Source organism: Ceratina calcarata, unplaced genomic scaffold (genome assembly GCF_001652005.2).
Source record: "Ceratina calcarata isolate Rehan_Ccalc_2016 unplaced genomic scaffold, ASM165200v1 scaffold90, whole genome shotgun sequence".
In the NCBI taxonomy this organism is placed as follows: Eukaryota; Metazoa; Arthropoda; class Insecta; order Hymenoptera; family Apidae; genus Ceratina; species Ceratina calcarata.
The window spans coordinates 367,203-386,825 of record NW_017180369.1 but is presented as its reverse complement, the minus strand read 5'-3'; the positions used below and the strand labels follow the sequence as shown (position 1 = coordinate 386,825).

Sequence of the window (19,623 nt, the reverse complement as noted above, 5' to 3'; positions counted from 1 at the left end):
TGAGTTACATATGATTATATGGCATTTTATTGATGTTGAGAAAATCCGACCATTCCACCGTCGAATCAGCGAACTTTTGACAAAAAATTTCGTTTTTCCTCAATAACTCCTAAACCCTTGGAGATACGGGAAAATTGCATAGGACCTTTCTTGTAGAGGACGACGAGATCTACAATTTCCATATAAAAGTTTGTCGCTAGCATTAATAGTTTACGAGTTATTAACGAAAAACGAAAAAACAGTTTTTTGCAAATAACTCGTTAACTATTGACGCTAGCGAAGAATTTTTACATGGAAATTGTAGATCTCATCGTCCTCTACAAGAAAGGTTGTATGCAATTTTCCCGTAAGTACAGCGGTTTGGAAGTTATTGGCGAAAAACGAAAATTTCGCAAAATCTGAAGGGGTACCCCTTGGAAAAATCTCAGAAAAATTGAAAATTTTTTTTTTGTCAAAATATCGAAAAATGCTTTAAGTAAAAGTTGTAGGTACTCCTATTACCTGCAAAAAGGGTCGAATACAATTTTATATCTCAAATACTTCAGGAATAATCAATTAATTATTTCGTCGATCGTGAAACACGACGGGATACCATGAAGGGTATTCGTTCCCTTAATTAATGTTTACCACCGAATTTCGGAAGTGCCGACCCACATGCAAATCGAGTTTCTTATTATAATGGGCTCGAATGAAATGCAAATTGGATGTTTAGGATTGTAATTATCTAGCCGCATAATAGCGCATGGCGTAAAAATGTATCTCTTCGCGATTCAGCAATTACTTCGCCGAGCATCGAACCGGTTCTTAAACGGTTCTCGCCTTGATACAGTTTTCGTTATCTCGAGTGAACAATGGACTTAAACCGGCAACGGCAATATTTAAATTTCCACCGGAGAGAAAGAAAAGGAAAAGAATGGAAAACTGACGTCGACCAACGAAACATATACGTGCGCGTATTTTGTGAAAGATTAATACACACGATCATCGATTCCTCTTTGGGGGAAGATAAATGCCTGGCCACACTGGTATGTCACTGATATATTGATTAACATGATAGACGTTATAAACGATGTAAACTTTCGAATAATAAAAGATCAGAGGTATCATAAACCATAACTAGCGGAATGGCGTTATACACGAGGGAAGACTTTATTACTGACCTTCGAGGCTCGTAGTCATCGCAGTGAAGGAACTACCAAGGTCCTCAGGAAATATCGAGTACCGACGTGACGCGAGGGATTTGTCCAGCGCGAGAGATTTGCATGTGAATAAACTGCGGAGGAGGATGGTAATTTCCTGACGGTGTGAAAGACTGTTTCGACAGGCTCGTAAGTAATATTTCGCTACCTCAACTGGCAATGACAATCGCTTCTTTCTTCCGCGTCTATAAATACGATCTCTCATTCCACTCGAATCGAAATCACTGAACCAGCCAGCTATTTTTGTACAGAGGAAATGAAAATACGTGAGATTACACTTTATTGTTATTTAATCATCGTCCGAATGAACGAGAAGCGGTACTAATTGATTATGATAATGTCTCATAAATTATTTCGTACATAATTTTGTACATAACTCGTCGACGACCGATCGATGCGATTCCCCCGTTTGAGAGAGTCGCTAAAAAAAAGAAACATCTCATCGCTTATGAAAGACGAAATATTATTTATTGCCCTGGCGATTATCCTCGTGATACTCCTCCGCGATCGACGTTCCACGAGCCAAACATCGCCTGGCGAACGCGCCGCGGGAGCCTTCGGAGGAGCCGACCGGGGAATCTCGGCTTCCTGTTACCCAAAGTCCACGGTTATCAGCGAGCGTCCCCGATCGCTTCCGCATCGAGCGGAAGTATCGAGTAGATCCCGCGGGTGGGGTTCCCTGGGTGCGTATAAAGCCGGTGAGAACCGTGCAATTTTCGTCAGTGGAACAGTACCGGAGAGCAGCGACGATCCCTTTTCAAACGTATTCCTTGCGAAGAAGTCATGACTCGTTGTTCGGTCGCTTGTCTCCTCGTTTTACTGTCGTCGACATACGCCTGGCCGTTCCGTCGCCGGGACGTGCTGGACAACTCGGTGGACAGTCCCGGTAGCGTGATCGCTCATCTGCAACATTTCGGGGCGATGTTGTACCGATTCCCGGACAACGAGACCGGGGCGATGGTGGCCAACTGGCACGAGGGCTGGGATCGAAATCCGGAAGAGCTCGGTAACTATGCGGAGGGTGACATCCTGTTCCCACCGCAGCTGGAGAAGAACGGGCTGAAGGCGGAATCCGCTCGGTGGCCCGGCGGCGTGGTGCCTTACATGCTCAGCCCTTATTTCAGTAAGTCCGATCGCGTGAAATTCATCGCGTACATATGAAACGGTGTTCTTGGATTCGATTTTAGACGCGGAGCAGAAGGATCTGATTCACGAAGCTATGAACGATTACCACAAGTACACATGCATCAAATTCAAGCCGTACACCGGCGAGGAGAACGATTACATCAGGATCACGGCGGGTAATAGCGGTTGTTGGAGCAGCGTGGGAAGGGTCGGCGGGCGACAGGACGTGAACCTTCAGGTACCAGGGTGTCTGGTGAAAAAGGGTACAGTCATCCACGAGCTGATGCACGCCGTCGGATTCCTGCACGAACAGAGCAGATACGAGCGGGACGAGTTCGTCACGATCCAGTGGAACAACATCTTGAAAGGTAAGTGGTGAAAGCTGAGATTGCGACGAGGGAACCGATCGGTGGTGCTTAACTGAGAACTGGTCGTTAAAAAAATTGTGATCCAATGTTTGTTGCCGAACGTGCGACAAATGTTCGTTTCACCGATTCACATCGGCATGTACCCGAGCTTCGTTCAATTAGCTTTTACGTTTTGTACCGAGCGACTAAAGAATGAGTTGTCAATTGGGCAGGCCATTCTGGGAATTTCGAGAAGGCCTCGAGGGAGACTACGGACGCGTTCGGCGTAGGATACGACTACGGCAGCGTGATGCACTATTCTGCGAACGCGTTTTCCAGGAATGGGCAGCCCACCATTGTGCCAAAGGTGAGTACCTATAAAATCATCAAGGTCCATAACTTTCTATATCCAGACGATTCAAATAGAACCCATCGATCTGAAGGACCCGTTCATGTGACACCGTGATTTATTCGAATATCAGATTACGCGTGAGATTTCTCCGCGTGAATCTACAAATCACGAAATAATTTATAACAGAGAATAATATTTATTATCGTTTGCGTGAGATTCATTTTTTCAAAGATTACTCGTTATCGATGCTTTTATCTGTACCCCTGAAATGCATCCAGCAACCTCGTGGCAATCTTTTGTTTGATTCCGTAAGGCCAAGCCTGCGTGAATCGTTCGGTGCTGTGTTGGTGTAATCACGGAAGAACACGATACCGCGGAAATCGTGCCGCGCCCACGTCTGCATGACCTGTGATTGTCCGCAGGAACCCGGCGGCCTTCTAAGTTTTATTGCCGAAATATTCCAGGGTACTGCAAAGTCCCAACTGGGTCAGAGACAAGGGTTCAGCAAGAGGGACATACAGAAGATCCGCAAGATGTACAAATGCAACAAGCGCCGACGAAGCAGCTATTGATTACCGGGCCTGCGAGCTCTTCTCCGGAGCAAAGGGAATCGTGAATCTAGTCCTCTACAATATATCTATACGTGTATTACCGTGTTACTTTTAAAGTGCATCCGATCGGCGAACAGAATTTCGCGGCGGAAATGGCAAATCGATATCGACGACGAAGAGAGACCTGCTTTTTTATATCTGCTTCCGTGTGTAATGTGTGTGTGTGTGTGTGTGTGTGTGCGAATCGATAGTTTTTGCGTAATTAATGTTTCCGACGTTCTAATCAGATAGGCTGGATAAATAAATGCGTTCTTTCAAAATCTCTGTTTTATTCAGCCTTTCACCAACGCTTTGATCTTTTATAATAATTTTCTTGGTAATATTATATATGCATGAATGCACGCACGTTTCATGCGAGTTTAATAGGATTCGGAATCGGAAATGGTTCGCCGATTTTAATAAAATTTCATTCGTCGATTAATAAACGGGCGGGTTGTGCGATCCGTTGGCGTACAATATGCACAGATGCAAATGCACTGTTTAAATATAGATAATATACGCTGTCGTGCGTCGTTTCATGCGGGACAGCAGGAGGAAAAAAAGGAAGGGACGCGGAAAACAGAAAAGAGCCGATAGAATATGAAACACTATGCATACACGTGGCCTTCTCCCGTCGATCAAATATTCTATGAAATATTCTAGGGTAAGACTAAACGCGAACTGGGTCACCCTCGGTTCGGATAAATTCAGCGGGAGGGAATATTCGAAAGACGTATAAATGAAACTGATACCGGGAAAACTGTGTCCGCTCGGCGCCGACGACGGCCAGTTTTTATCGACTCGACTTCGTTGGTCTTACTTCGTAATGCACAGGCGTTTAATGCTCGAAACAGATTATTTTAAACGAACGTGTTGCATTGCGCGCGTTTCTCGTATAGATAACAAAAAATGGGAGAAGGTCGCAGTAGGGAATGTCCTGTTAAAACCACTTTTTCGCCACATTTTACTCGACGTTAAGTCATTTAGGTGTACCACTCATGGAAGTTATACTTCGTCTAGTCGCATCTAGCAGATCGTTGTCAAAAAATACAATGGGAACGATTGAGAGCCGGCAATTTTTTTTCGATTCGGAGCGTTCGGCCTTGCCTATTTATACTTTACGAGTTCCAAGACCCCGAGACGAGTGTTCGATTTGCATACGAAAGAAAATTGTCGTGGTATCTTAATCTCGTTGTATCGCGAGCGGAACTTTATCTCATCGGCGTACTTGGCATATAATCCGAGTAACAATATTAACGACCTCGGTTTTTTGCGCTAAAAAACGAATAGCTGTGTACTCGGCGATTTGATCGTGCACCTTGATGTCTCCGAAGAGAAAACGATTTAAGGCGACGGAATATGAACCACGCCTTCTCGGACGAAGTAGCATTTGAGTAAATCATTTTACGTTATCATCGAATGTCCCTGGTGGCTTCCGGATGAAAGCATCGATTCGACACGCCCGTTCTTCGCAGTTTTGCCAAGGTTCCTTGAGATATTATTAATTTAGACTTCTCATCGTCAACGCATTGTCTTGCTCGTTGTCAATAAATCAGTCATACGGTGCATGAAATAAAAATAGAGAAATCTTTTTCCAGAGGAAAAGGTGCAGACAGTTTCGAAGGCACCATCGACAAAGCGTCTACCGAACGTGTCAACTTCGAGAGTGGTGAGTAGCTGGGAGAAGAGTGGCTCGGAACGGCTCGAGGACATGACCAGCAGTCGCGGAGGAGTTGGGATTCCGCGCGGAGGCCGACATCCTATTTCCACCGGGAAATGTAACGAACGGTATGGCACGGGAGAGCGAATTCTGCCGAACGTCATCGTGCTTCATCTCATCAGTCCGCGTTTCAGTAAGTCTTTTACGTTTATACTCGATGGAACTGCGGGTAATATAAAACGAAGTAAAAGCTGCACGACGCGGTAGAACAGGTGGTCGGAGAAATAAGACACTTCTTCCCCAAATTACTTCAATTTTCTACGTTCGACGTATACTTCTGAGTAAAAAATGAAACAGTGACGACGTTCTATTTTATCAATGAACTTCGTTTCGAAACGGGAGGATTTATTTCGTACGGTCGTCGTCGGGAGCGAGGGTGAACAATTAACTGGGTAGATCGTTCCCACAGAGAATTAGCGGCCGGAATTGCTTCGTATCGAGTCACGAACCGCTTTTGTAGACTCCGAGCAACGGAGATTAATTTACGAGGCAATGAATGGTTACCATAAGTACACGTGTATCAGATTCGAGGCTCGCCGCGGCGAGGAGACTGATTACATCAGGATCACGGATCGCAACAGTGCCGGAGCACTGTGGGAAGCGTCGATGGCAAAACGTGGATCTCTCGAAGATCGATCGAAAGGGATCGGATGGAAGGAATTCGACGTTTGTCACGAGTTTAAAACGGGATGCAGTTTTACGCGGACTTCCTTAATCTCCGACGACTCGATCCGACGAAACGATATCCTGGCTCGATCGTGAGCTAACTTCAACGACGGTTTCGTCAGAATCTTGGCGAACGTTCGACGATCCTGTATCTATCATTGAACTAGGTCGACGGGCAGGCAGCGTTCGGCAAAAAGGACGTTTTGAAAGTCCGAATAACGTAGGTCGACCCGACCCGACCGATTCTAATTACTCTTCCACGGAACCCTGTTGTTTCCGATTAGCCAACGAGTCGCTGGTAAACTCAATCAGCATATTTTTATCTGGAGATCGACATCTCTGACACGTTTCGAAGGCGATCCAGTTCAACTGATTCCTTGATAAAAATAAGTCGCAACTCCGATCAGTGAACGGTTTTAACTTTCATATTTCTTGCTCAGTTTTTTATTCTTTCAACAAGATTTTAATGTTCGTTAATTAACAGAAGTATATTACACTCTGAACTCTACTGCTTACGAAAATTGTACAGACGAGAATTCGAGTCTCAATTATTAAACACAGTACTTAACGGTATGAGTTACGACTACTATTAATTATATTTCATACTGTTAAATGAACTATTTACACTAGTTCGTATTCTACCCTTAAACGAACAGGACCGAAAGCCGTAGGAATTATCCGTGCACGATACTACCTTAGCTTTTCTTACCGAAGTACTGAAAAAAATTTGTAATCAACGTGTCTCGACTGTCTGCGAATCGTCCCAATATAAAATAATATTGAAACATCTGGTGAACCGTGATATTACAATCAATTAAAAATTTCGAACGATCGTACGAGTCAATCCCTATATTCGATGGAACATCTTCGAAAAGTGATTTTGCAAAATTAAAAATCTGGGACAAACGAGTTCGAGTCGGTCGGCTACAAATTTCTTTCAGTGAACGGTCTCCCTTTCGTCATCTCAGAGGAAGTTCCTTTTCACGAGAAAACCTCGTTCAGCCGATCCAGGTCCTCTTGATGAAATCCGCGGCCCTCTCGCCGATCATAATAGCGGGCGCGTTCGTATTTCCCGAAGTCACCTTCGGCATGATGCTGGTATCGGCCACTCGCACGCCTCTCACCCCTCTCACTCGCAATTGATTGTCGACCACGGCCAAAGGATCGTCCGGCGGGCCCATCTTACAAGACCCCGCTTGGTGATTCTCCGGCATCGTGTCGTGTTTCACAGCGCATTCCCAATACGCGTCGCAGCCAAACTTCAAATGCTCGCAGTTCTTCACCGGCGTACGGTTCAATTGGAATCCGTATCTGAAAAGGACGAATCGAGACTTTACGGAGACGGAAAGAGTACGAGTCGACGGACGATAGGACGTCGTTGCCAAAGTTCAATTTTAAGATCCGGGATCAACGTCGGTCGCACCTTTTGAGGGCGTCGGTCTCACCGAACCTGAGACCGATCTTGATGGCGTCCACAAGAGCAGCCACGTCTTCGGGCTCGCTGAGGTACTTCGGGTAGATCAACGGTTTCGAGAGAGGGTCGTTATTTCGTAGACGGATGTAACCGCGGCTCTTCGGGTGCAGGTACGTCGGGAACACGAGAATGCTACGATTCGCGCCCTTCGTTTCTCCGACCATCCCTGTTTCCGCGCAGTCCGCCAAGTAACCGCCGAATATGAATTGAACGTCCGGGTGATCATCCCTCGGATTCGCATACTTCGTGTTCACCATCGCCGTCACCTCGGAGACGCCTGTTGGAAGACGAATTGTCATGAGAACAATCGTACTGATACGCGATGCTTGTTACGGCAATACGAGTGTGGAGTTATAAGTGTCAAGTGTTTCCGCGCAATGAATCCTCTTTCCGGGGTGGGTGGGCTGGTTTTAATTAACTCGGCAAATTCCCAGCGCGAACCTCTGGACGCTCGCTCGATTCATTTCCGACGTCGCGACGACGCGATACCGCAATGCGTCGCGACGCGTGCTACGTTCTCGTGATGGCAACGAGCCACAAAGATCGCTGGAAAATTTTAATGCCAAAGAGCCTGGGTTACACGTCTCCGTGGAAGTTCACGCGTAGACAACGTCGGACTCGCGAATCTATGTATTCGTAAGAAAGGAACACTTGTTCTTGGATTACCTTGAAGCAGTGCATACGTTACTGGGACACGTCTCCAGTAACGCATAAGCTTATCCTCACACTCACTATAAGTAGAAAATGATACTAGATTGATTTCACTTTAGATGCAGCGCGACATTTTAACGACCCAGAAACGGGAGGAGTAACACCGTTAGTGGGTATACGAGTAGACCCATCGATCAATAAACTTTTTGTCTCCTATTTTATTCTACCGTACTATTATTGCTTAAAAGATAATAGAAAGCGATCCTAACCCTCATTATACGATATCCTGTAATGCGTTGCAAAAATTAATCGATTTTTATGTCATACGTGCGAACCTTGACCGACTCTGGGAATGTATTTTCGAGACCGGGATCGGCTGAACGAGACAGCCAGGTATATGGGAAAGCATTTATGATTCGCGAATCAATCAATTCGGAGTGCAACCTAGCGTAGAACTGTTCGATCGATTTCGGTGCAAACGGTATCTGGTAAACAAGGTTGCATCAGTCGCTACCCGAAGATCATTGTGCAACGCGCTTTCACCCAGTCAGCGCATACCCTTCATCGTTTCCGATTCAATCAGATGAGCTTTTACTCTGATTCATTTTTAGACAAATAGACCAGTTATTACGCTACGCAATCGTCGATGTTCACCATAGTAAATGAACATTTAACACGATCTGTACAGCTTTCAATTCGTTTTTATTCGATATACTAGTAAGACAAAGGAATGCGTCGTAATTTTCATTAAGTTCGTAAAACGCGCGAAATCTCTAGCGTAGTATGACAAATAGGAAACTCTCGCTTTTCGAAAAAGCGAGAGCATCCAACCACATATGCCTTGTCACCGATAATTGGCCAAAATCGATCATACGATCATCCGGCGATCTCATTTCGGTCACTGATTGGTCGATGACGTAACTAGGACTCCCGAACCTGCGCGACTCGCGACGATCACAAAGGATAACTGTCATTACGGTTCCGACAAGTACAAGGAGTAGTCCTAACGCGAAGTTTTGTCAAGTTTTTTCGTGACCAGTTGCATACCAGAAATGGACGTCGACGTGTACAACTCGGCATCGGCTTTATACGAAAAGGTTCGCTCGATCGGGTTCGATTCAACAGTCTTTTTGAAAAGTGAATTTGATTAGTGCAAAGTGCATGTTCGCAGCTCACCCGTGCCGGACATCAGGCCGTCTCTGAAGAGCAGATACTCCATCGCAGTTGCCCAGTTCAGCGGAGTCGTGTCAGTATCGTTGATGGTGTAAACTAACGTGTAGGCTACGTGATTGTGAAGATTCTTCCCGACGCCTGGCAGATCGTGGACGACGGGAACACCGACGGCGTTCAGATCCTCCTTTGGACCAATGCCACTGTTCATAAGTATTTGCGGTGAGTTTATAGCGCCTAAACGACAAAAGAAATGAACACACTTTAAAGCGATCGCACGGAACGCTCCGACGCAATTTGAGGACTGAAATTGGAAGCGGAAAATTAGGTTTCCATGTAAGTACGATCATGGGAATTCACCGGCGGTAAGATAATCGACATGAGGGAATTGGTTGTTTCAGTACTTCGTTAATGAGTCTTTTTGTGTGAGAGAATAGTTGTAACGCATTCCTTCCTGTTTTCCTTCTTCGATGCTCTCGAAAGTCGATCGCATTTCTTACGTTATCCTCCGTCTCGTATCTACCCGATGTATCGTAGTACGAAAATGACAGATGGATATCGCCATGTAATTTTAATCGATCTGCTGCTATCGCTTATTATACGAATACGTATTTATGATCAGCATATATTATATTCTAACGTTCTATTAAACGAAACCAGTTTTAAGTATACATACAGGACATTAATATGCACATCGCGATCAAATACTTTGTATGAATTTGTCACGGTTAACTCGTTCGTGTTTCCTTTTGGTAAAAAGGGAATTCGATCTCTATCGAATTCCTCACTAATGAAGTAATTTATATTAATATTACGAGTCGGCTTATATCGAACGACGTAATTACCTCCGCTGACGACCACTTCCTTCGCTACGGAAACTCGGTTAATTTTTTCGTCGTGAACGAACTCTACGCCGACCGCTCTCTTGTTGTTGTCGAAGAGGATTCTAGTAGCCGTGGAATTGAGCATTATGTGCAGATTTGGTCGATTCCTGGCTGGACGTAGAAATGCACGGGCTGTCGAGAGCCGTGAGCCATTCCTCGAAGTCGTCTGAGCTATCGCGAACCCGGTGTGAGTCCGTCCGTTCAAATCAACCACTCTGTATCCTGTGGGTAATCAAATGCGAGCTTCTTTATGTTCAGGACTGCTATGTGGATTTTTTAAACATAGAACGGTATTTAGGATGGAAATCGATCGTTTCATTGTTCTCATTGGTACTTTGAAGACGAACTGAAAAGAATGTCTCAAATTAACATTGAGAAAGATATAAATGCATTACGACGCAACTGGTGGTCTAAAAGCGTCTCGGTATTAGCATTCCAGTCAGTAGTCACAAGTTCCACTGAAATTTCGCGTGAAAATTACATAATTGGCGTTTACCCCGAAAACCATGAACCAGTTACAAATCGTGACAAGGTTATTCATCCGCTATTGGAGCGTGTGTGTACCGCGTATCAGATAATTCCGTGGAAAGCTGCCGATGAAAATGGTGCTCCGATCACCGATTACGTAAACGAATTTTTCCGAAACGGGTCGTTAGACTCGCGCGAGCCACAACAACAACGGAACAAAGACGGAGCGAGCGTTGCTTAAAGTGTGACGTGTAATAAACAGGTTTCGAGCGATTCGAGTTAAGTAGATCACCTTGTTAAACCAAACGTTTTCGAGCTCTTTATCCGACTTTCTCGGCCGCTTATTTCTACCGCGGGCAGACACTCGCGATGGATATTGTATAACGTCCACGTGTTTCTGTTCGTTCGATTCGCCTTACTCGTATCGTTCCAAGGACAGTAGTTTAATCAATTTTGCATGTACGATACCGTATTTTTATGGATCAAAACGAGTAATCAAAGACACGAGACCAGGTCTCGAGTTAAAGTTTTACGCAATGGTACTTGGTCGAACGAATATTTGACAATAAACTCACCGAGTTCCTTGCCAGCGTCCAGTAAGGCGTAACTCAACGGCGGGTGATAAGGGAACTGGGTGACGGTGAGCGGGCCGCCGACACCGTGGTAACCGTAATCCATGATGTTTGCCTGAAGATTATCTTCGCTCCTGATGAAGTACGGAAGGACGTCTTGATAGGACCATCCGACGTTGCCCAGCTTGGCCCAGTCGTCGTAATCCTTTCGCGAGCCCCTCATGTACGTCATCCCGTTCATCACGCTGGTACCTCCTAACACCTGTACGCAACGCATCGTACGTCAGATCGGTGCAGATCGTTTAAACACGAACGACGAATATTGTACATACTTTGCCCCTTGGCCAGTAACATTTCCGGTCGTTGTTGTTCAGGCAAGCAGTGTCCTCGCTCTCGGTGTTGTACTGCCAGTCGATGTCGGTCCCGAGGAAGTTCAAGAAGAACGAGGGTATGTGGGTCCCGGTAGGCTCGTCCGGACCGGCTTCTAACAGCAGCACCGAAAATCTCGGCTCTTCCGATAATCGTGCCGCAACCGTCGCACCGCCACTCCCGCCTCCGATCACCACGAAATCGTACCTGACGATCAACGCGAAGTATCACAGTGATTGGCCCAATTTCTGTTCCGATTTCTATTCACTGACACAACAATTATAGTAAAAAAAGCTAAAAGAAGCGAGCAAAAGAAATGGTTCGAGCCGACGATGTAATTGACGCGTCAAAGTCAAGTTTCGTCGAGTCCGCGTGTTAGCCCTCCTTGTTACGAAACGAGCGTCGCGTAATTTTATTGCGAACAAGGTTACGATTTCACTTTTACTTCATAGGACGGATCAGCTGGATGGTTCTCTTCGGCGTCCTTTTAACGACGAACGTCGACGCATCTTCCTCGCGCGGTTGATGGCATGCGAATTAGAAACTGGGTCAAAGGAACGGGAGTCCTAGCCAGGTGGCCGAGCGCCGAGCGAAAGGTGGATTTCTCAGGAGTTTGTTCAAGCGGGATGTAATGGTATTTTGAATGTCATCAGTCGAACGGAATACTCCGTAAAATACCGTCCCTACGGAGCGACCGAAAAAGATTCGCCCAAGTTTTCGGTTCCTTCAACAGTGGCTTTGACGAAGAACGATTACGATCGTCCTATCTCCACTGACATTTCTCTGTCCCACTTGAATCGCTAGATATTGTTTTAGATTAATCGTCGATGCGCGCGTCTTACATAAGCCCTGACGCGAATTTGTTGCCGTTATGACTCGAAGCGATCATAATTCATCGTTATTAAAAATACGACATGAACATTTTTACAATTTCATTCTGGGAAGCGTGTTTACGATTGCTGTTCTTAGAGCCGCGCATCCACGATTATCAGCATGACAGCCAGATTGTTCATCAGCGGAATTCTATAATTTCCATAACAGCGATGAGTAATCAGAAAACGCTTTAAACTGATTTATGCAATTTGCTAGATGCTCGCTCATTGTTCGTCGTTTCACTTCCGCGACTTGACCCATCCTCTATTCCCCGGTCGTAAAACGTTTCGAATCGTTTGTCATCGTCAGTAAACACTACCGTTTTCTCGAATAACAAAATTTTCCGTACGTTAAATAACTAATCTTCTCTGAGCTTCGGCGAAACAAAAGACATACGTAAGGACGGAACAAACCGATCTTCGAGGTCCGCGTAATCAGCTCGACGCTGGCAGCGTTTTATCGTTAATCACGGTTCGCCGTCGATATTGACGTTGCACGCGTTTTTCATTAATCATCGGCAGATCTTTTTGCACAATAAAATGTTTACTGCGTCCATTTAAATACTCGAGCTTTTGATATTTATAATCGTTTTAATCGCGTACAATTTTCAGTACGGCATAAAATCGGCGTGATTAAAAATGATATTTTGATCGGAAGAAATGTATAGCAGGGAACGTATTCTACGTCCAATTAGGTATACAGCGGTTGTGTAATTCGCACGCATGAGAAACGCGAAAACAAGCTAATTAAATGCATATGAATCGATGAACGCGTATCTCCCGAGAAATCGGTTAATAATGGTTCATCCCTCGTCGCATCCTGGCCGCGTCTACGCCGAGCAGCAGGCGGCGGCGTGACGTAAAACAAGTTCAATGAAACAATACCCGAACGGGTAACGACACGGTCTTACGGAATGCGTGTTGCGCGTCGAAACGCGATAATGACTCGGCAGGCGGGGAATCGGGCCTGCGTAATACAGGTATTGAAATCGGAATTATGCCACGATCTGGGAACGAATCAGCCGGATGACGGCGATGACCAAATCATTTTTTAAAAATAGAATTTATAGCAGAGACTAGATTTCGTGTTTCGTTCGATCTCTTCCGGGAAACTGGAAACGAGCTCGCTGCACAATCGGAGAGATGAACGTGCCCGATAACGTCGCGTCGCAATTATGGATGGCGAGCCGCCGGGAGTGTCTCTGACTGATGCGCTTTCGATTTCGCCCAATTACGTGTAACCGAGCCGAGCGTGTTACACGGCCAGAGGGAAGATGTAACAGTCGGAATCGGTTGCCACAGTCCGTATCCGGTGGGTAGAAGTGCAAGCGCGGATTCAGCCGGGGCCGAGGAGCGTGATGCAACGTGAGAGAATCTTTGGAACAATGGCCCGGCGGGCTATTACGCGTGGATACACACGCAACGATTTCACGGATAGGTATGCACGGATGCTCGCTTCCGAGAGACAGAGACAACGGAACCCACAGTTTCTATGCGAGCCCGTTACGTGAACCGTGTCCGCGACAATTAAGAAGACGCGTCTCTTCTCGTTCGGTGTCGTTCAACCGATCGCGACGTTCTCGTTCCTCAACGGTTTCATCGACCGGCTCTTCCGGATTTTCTTTCGATACGCTCCGATGCCCCGTCGGGGACCGTCTAACGAAACGGAACGACGCGCTGTTACAGCCAAGGACCGGGTCGATCGACTGTACACGGAAGCTGCGACCACGGGAAGACGTCTTTTCGTTTTACCTGGAGTTGACGACCGGTGGCGGACTGGGCCTGTTGCACGGATCCTCGAGATCGCACTGGCTGCGAAGGAACACCTCTAGGAGGCCCATGAAGAGCATGAACGACGAACCGCCGCACGTCGACGCCAGCGTTGGCCCCGTCGAAGGGGCCAGTGGACAATTACAGCTCATCTGAAATCACGAATCATGGGTTCAACGATTAGAAGGGACTCTGTTCTCTCGATTATTTATCGGTGCAAACAGCGAGTCCAATTAAACGTTGATTAAATTATCCGTAAACCGATAAAGGAGCGCAGCGTAGCGAAATCGTGAGTCGGCAAATTTTACGACGATCCGAGCCGAGTATTTTTGTTCGCTCAAAGGGTAGTGGAAAAAAAGTAGCCCGCAGGCAATCGTCGGACTTTCTATCCGAACGCTTCGTTGCCCGACCCTTCGATTCGATAAAGTTTCGTCGTAAAGAGAGAAAAGAGAAATTGCAACGACTGTGACACTCTACTAATCATACTTCCCGATCGTTTCCTCGTTACGACGATACAAATTATGCGGGGTCCGCGTAGACGAGAATTAACGAGCGTATGGACAGGTCGATCACCTCTCTTAGAATTTATCTTTTTCGAGATAACGAAAGAATCGCGTGTCGTTGAATTTTAATTAGAAACCGCGTATCGGCCGAAACGCGGACCGTCGACGTACCACGACACGGTTCCCAATATTGTTTAATTTCAATGGAAATTGGATTCATTCGGCGTGTCGCGAGGAAATTCATCAGTATCGAGTTTCGGGAACGCTGTCGACCAATCCAGGATCATCGGTATGAACGAACGCGAGAGCTACGATCCGTATTGCGTCGTTCGTTGTCAAATTTTAATTGAATCTGTCTCTGTACAGGATTTTCATTCTCGCGAGTCCTACGACTGCCCAAGGCGAAATTCACGGCTACCGCTGTTTATGTAAACTTCGATCGGACGGGTCCGAGCTGTTATCAATTCCATCCAATTAACTGGCGATTAAACGGTTTATCGCGTTTCACGGAGGAGGAAAACGTGGCCGGAGTCGGGTCACGTAGAATCGATGAAACGAATTCGCGAGGAGCGTGCCGATGCGCCTCCGACCGACGTGCCCCATTCTTCAAGATCGTTTTCCCAGATTGCCGGGACCGGGAACGATTTACAACGATGCTTTCTAACCGCGAAACGGGTCGCCGTTAACTTCGTCCTGGAACGCTCTGCTACGTTTTTGCACGTCTCGTCACTTCTCTTCCTCCTGCGCTTCTTATTATATCGTCCGGCGTTACGCGACTCAACTGCGATCGACCATAATTCTATCCTCTCCGCAGATGGAGATACGTTATGCAAAATGTGAACATTTCCGGCAATTGTACACTCCCGTTTAAAACCTGAGAATCTCACCGAGGAAGATACGTGAAATCAACGACTGCACCTTCTCGATGTTAAATTTGACCGTAAATCGAACAGTGAAACGGAGCTGGAAATCCCTGATCGTTTCTCCGTTCGTCGCACGGAGTCATTAATATTAATCATCGCCGAGTGACAAATACCTACTCGTTGATCATCGAATATTCGTTTGGAACCGGTTTAAAAGGGCATTGCCAGCCGGCGTGAACCTGCGAGATTCAGTGCACAACTGTACATACATACATACTCACCTTCGATACCGTTACGTTCACTGCCCGGAGACCGATTCTATGCGTGAGCGTTACGAAAGTCACGCAGTTTTCCAGCTTCACTTTTTTTCTCCGGTCTCCTGCCTGCCGACTTTTTATCCGAAGACTTCCACCGGCGTAATAAGCTAATTGCGCCTGGCTGCCGATCCCGTCCGTCGATCGGACACGCGTACCCCGTGTGTCGAAAGAATAAATTTCGTGCCCTCGACCGAGAGCGTTCCTTATCAGAAACATCGCTACAGGTGTCCGCTGGCAATTACGCCGAGTCTCTCGCGTCGACAATGTTCAATTACTATCGATCTCAAAACGAAGGGATTTTTTTAACATCGAATTTCACGCGTCGACGTCGTCCAAGTGCAATGGAAAGGGACGATTATTTAATACCGTTTTATAACTATTACGACATAATTCCAGAGGCTGTTTTTCTGTCACAAAGATAACCGAAGAAAGTGTGGGATGCTTCCTCGTCTACGTTACCACGATTCCGCCGATTTATTACGATGGAAATCATAACAGCCACCGACACGGCTCTGTTTCCCGAGGAAACGACGAATGCAAAATGTGTTTCACAGAAGTTTCGTTGGGAATTGCTTGGACGACGCGGAGACGAATAGTCGGCTCGTCTCAAATAAATTATTTCCAGCCGCCTGTGAAGCCTTGCGTCGGGTCTAGTAGATAATAATTATTATTACTAGCACCTATGGCACAGTCACGCAATCGAAATCATCGGCAGCCTGGCTTCTGACTATCCTTGTAACGTTTTGCATTTCGTCATATCGCGTGCACGTCGATCAAAATTTTTCTAACGCAATTTATTTATACCGGACAATGAAACGTAATGGATACTTAACCGTTATTTTCGTCTGGACTTCTTATACAACGAATCGCACGAATTTCTCATTGAGGATATAAAACGTGGACCGTTATTTTTATACTCCATAAACAGCGTGTGTGTGCATACGGTACGACGAACCTAGTGGGAACGTTTCAAGGGAAAAGTAGAATGATTCCACGGCTCTTAATGCCAAGGTACTTAAACCGCGTCGCGAGATACGCGGGAGATAGTACCTACGGATTATGCTAAACTTCTTTATTCTATGTGACGCGTATCGAACAGCTTTAGCGATATCGAACTGTTCTGCGAACCGTCGGTGGATCGGAAAAAGTGTACGATCATCGACGTTTCGAGCGTCGCTTCGAAATTCAAGTTGTCGTCAAATTAGCACACAATGGGCTGTTCTCGAAAGTTACTCGGGATTTGCTCAATTCTGAATCCGTCCTAATTTTCCTGTTCGTTAGGGACAGATGTTTCCCGCATAATTAGATTCAGAGTTGAGATTGCGCATTCGATTATCTCACAGCATCTTATATACCCGCCGCGTGTACTCATATCGGAGCGACGTTCCTTCGTCGTTACACAATTCTCGCGACTTCGTTCCACCGGCTAGGTGTATTGTTTAACGTAAAACCGTGAACGAGCAAAGATCTCTGGTTACGAGGAAAGCATTTTCGAGGAAAGTCTGTTCTTCCTTTATTGAGGGACTCTTCTCTTTGTAGATTCGCGAATCGTGAGAAGAATTTAGATTAATACGCACAGTGTCGAATGATCAATGAGAAATTTTGTCAATCGAGTGACTGGATAAATGAAATGTCAATCATTTACTATCGGATGCTATTCATGCCGTCGAAGCAAAGCGAATTGGAACGCCGTCTTCATACGATAAATGCATCTCTCACTTCTCCTTTTTCACGAATGACAATTGATCATCGTTCGCCAGGATGCAATTCTACTCGAATGTAAATAAGAAAGTCCGACGAATCGGAGGAAGAGCGCTCACCTCAGGATGGAACTCGTTGACCTTTATTTATCCTACGTAGCCACTGAGAAGCGAGATCGTGGATCCTCGGCGTGTCGACGAGTACACGCGGAATAAACGGGACGGGATCCGTAGTTCGCGGTACCACGATCGACGACGGACTAACCCGATACCATTCTCCATCGCGGTTGTAATATTCGACAACCTCCACCACTTTCTCACCTTCCCTTCTGCTTCGGGTACATACCGACTTATGGAAATCACCGCCTCCGATGGCTAGCGCACCGGCTAATCACGATGAAAATTCGCATTTTTAAATCTGCAAATCATTGTCACCGATCCTAATGAAAAATACGTTCCAACTATTAATTTATTAATCTTATTTCTGATTGGCATTCATTTTTGCAAATTTCTGACCGGACATAGCATTTCATTCCAAGTCAATGAAACACTCGAAATTTTCACGTCTCATGGCAGTCATTGTTCGTAAATCATTGCCAATGTTACTGCGTTACACGCTTCGATGCAATCGTTCTCACTTTTCAAGAACCGCGTGACCGACGATGATACTTTGAATTATTCTACGAACCGTCGTATTTTACGCAACGAGAGCGATCCTTCCAATGAAAGTCATTCCAACGCGTGTAACGCATGTAAGTTAATGACAGGATGGAAATGATTTCACGACTTACATAAGTTTTCTCGTATCTCTCTTTCGCGCTTCATTTCACGTCCCTACTTTCGACGAGATCGAGCATCGAACACGCGTCGATCTCTTTTCATCGTAATTTCATTACAAACCGAGGCATAATTTATGTTTTTGCGAGGGCAACAGTTCTGTCGATATATAAATACACGTTTTAATGCTGCGTCGATCGAAAAGCAGGAACATCTTTATTTTCTACATCTCTAGATTCTATCTGACGAATCGGGTTTCGAAGTTTCTTTATTAAGAGCGACCGATCAAATGTTTATTGATCGTTGGAAGATTTCGAATCAGTCCGATTGTAGTCGACGTACGAATAATCCTGAAAAGGAATCTCTGCGTTACTGGCACCGTAACTGGGTGGGTTGTAAAATTGCCGAACGTTGGTTTCCTGTTCGGGATAAATGGACACAGGCTCCGAACTTTTTTCCTACGGGTAAAATTTAATAACCATGCAACCGTTTACCGTGTTAAATTGTTTAACGTGAAATGCAAACCTGTTGAACCGACACTGTTCCCACGGAATCCGGCTCGCGTACATCGTTCTCGATTTTCTCGACGGTCGTAACTTTCAGTTCGGCCGTCATAGATTTTGCTCTGTCGTTTACAAAATTTTTCGGTGAACTTCCGTCGGGTCTCGGTTCCGTTTGATCGTCCTCCGCGTTTATGACTTCCATCAGAGTTTGTATGTAAGGCAACAGGCCGTCCTTGTTCAACGCGAACAGTAGATCTAAGTCCGAATCGTCGTTGTTCTCGTTCAGTTCCGATGATGAATGAACGTCGTTTAATCGACCCGAGTGATTAATAGATCGATCGTCGTCTGAAACGTAGGACGTTGTTTAAGGATGTAAAATAGTGCACTTTTCTTCTAATTTCGATATTTAATGAGTTACATATGATTATATCGCATTTTATTGATGTTGACAAAATCCGACCATTCCACCGTCGAAATAGCCAACTTTTGGAAAAAGATTTCGTTTTTTGCCAATAACTCCCGAACAGATGGACGTAGGTGGACGTATTTAGACTCATTTTGTAGAGGACGACGAGATCTACAATTTCCATGTAAAAATATTTCGCTAGCATCAATATTTAACGAGTTATTGACGAAAAACGAAAAAACAGTTTTTTGCAAATTACTCGTAAACCATTAGAGCTAGCCAAACATTTTTATACAGAAATTGTAGATCTCGTCGTCCTCTACAA

The 19,623-nt window shown here is 45.5% G+C and overlaps 3 protein-coding genes across 3 annotated transcripts in view; 1 reads left to right on the top strand and 2 right to left on the bottom strand.

Moving 5' to 3' along the window:
* The first annotated feature begins 1,336 nt into the window (after positions 1-1,336).
* Positions 1,337-4,244, top strand: LOC108631433 (zinc metalloproteinase nas-4). Its single transcript, XM_026818878.1, has 4 exons — positions 1,337-2,322; positions 2,387-2,692; positions 2,905-3,038; positions 3,488-4,244. The coding sequence occupies exons 1-4, from the start codon at positions 1,983-1,985 to the stop codon at positions 3,593-3,595; spliced, it is 888 nt and encodes a 295-aa protein (XP_026674679.1). The 5' UTR covers positions 1,337-1,982; the 3' UTR covers positions 3,596-4,244.
* Positions 4,245-6,425: 2,181 nt separating this feature from the next.
* On the bottom strand, positions 6,426-17,869 carry LOC108631524 (glucose dehydrogenase [FAD, quinone]). Its single transcript, XM_018035508.2, has 8 exons — positions 17,733-17,869; positions 14,212-14,381; positions 11,551-11,794; positions 11,222-11,480; positions 10,140-10,400; positions 9,301-9,531; positions 7,423-7,750; positions 6,426-7,310 (listed from the first exon to the last, which is right to left on the bottom strand). Exons 2-8 carry the CDS (start codon positions 14,379-14,381, stop codon positions 6,998-7,000), a joined length of 1,806 nt encoding a protein of 601 aa, XP_017890997.1. The 5' UTR covers positions 17,733-17,869; the 3' UTR covers positions 6,426-6,997.
* Positions 17,870-17,993: 124 nt separating this feature from the next.
* The window catches only part of LOC113465134 (uncharacterized), an 8,964-nt gene continuing 7,334 nt past the window's right edge, over positions 17,994-19,623 (bottom strand). Inside the window, 2 exon segments of the mRNA XM_026818880.1 lie at positions 17,994-18,847; positions 18,915-19,237. Coding sequence (XP_026674681.1) covers positions 18,683-18,847; positions 18,915-19,237 — 488 coding nt within the window. The 3' untranslated portion in view covers positions 17,994-18,682.

What these genes read in the sequence shown, in the direction of transcription:
- LOC108631433 (XM_026818878.1), top strand. Translation starts at nt 1,983, where the DNA reads ATGACTCGTTGTTCGGTCGCTTGTCTCCTCGTTTTACTGTCGTCGACA. An exon ending in GTGGAACAACATCTTGAAAG is followed by an intron (nt 2,693 to 2,904) that starts GTAAGTGGTGAA and finishes TCAATTGGGCAG; the next exon opens with GCCATTCTGGGAATTTCGAG. An exon ending in AGCCCACCATTGTGCCAAAG is followed by an intron (nt 3,039 to 3,487) that starts GTGAGTACCTAT and finishes GAAATATTCCAG; the next exon opens with GGTACTGCAAAGTCCCAACT.
- LOC108631524 (XM_018035508.2), bottom strand. Translation starts at nt 14,381, where the DNA reads ATGAGCTGTAATTGTCCACTGGCCCCTTCGACGGGGCCAACGCTGGCG. An exon ending in CGGCCTGATGTCCGGCACGG is followed by an intron (nt 7,751 to 9,300) that starts GTGAGCTGCGAA and finishes GTCTTCCAACAG; the next exon opens with GCGTCTCCGAGGTGACGGCG. An exon ending in GAGACCGACGCCCTCAAAAG is followed by an intron (nt 7,311 to 7,422) that starts GTGCGACCGACG and finishes CGTCCTTTTCAG; the next exon opens with ATACGGATTCCAATTGAACC.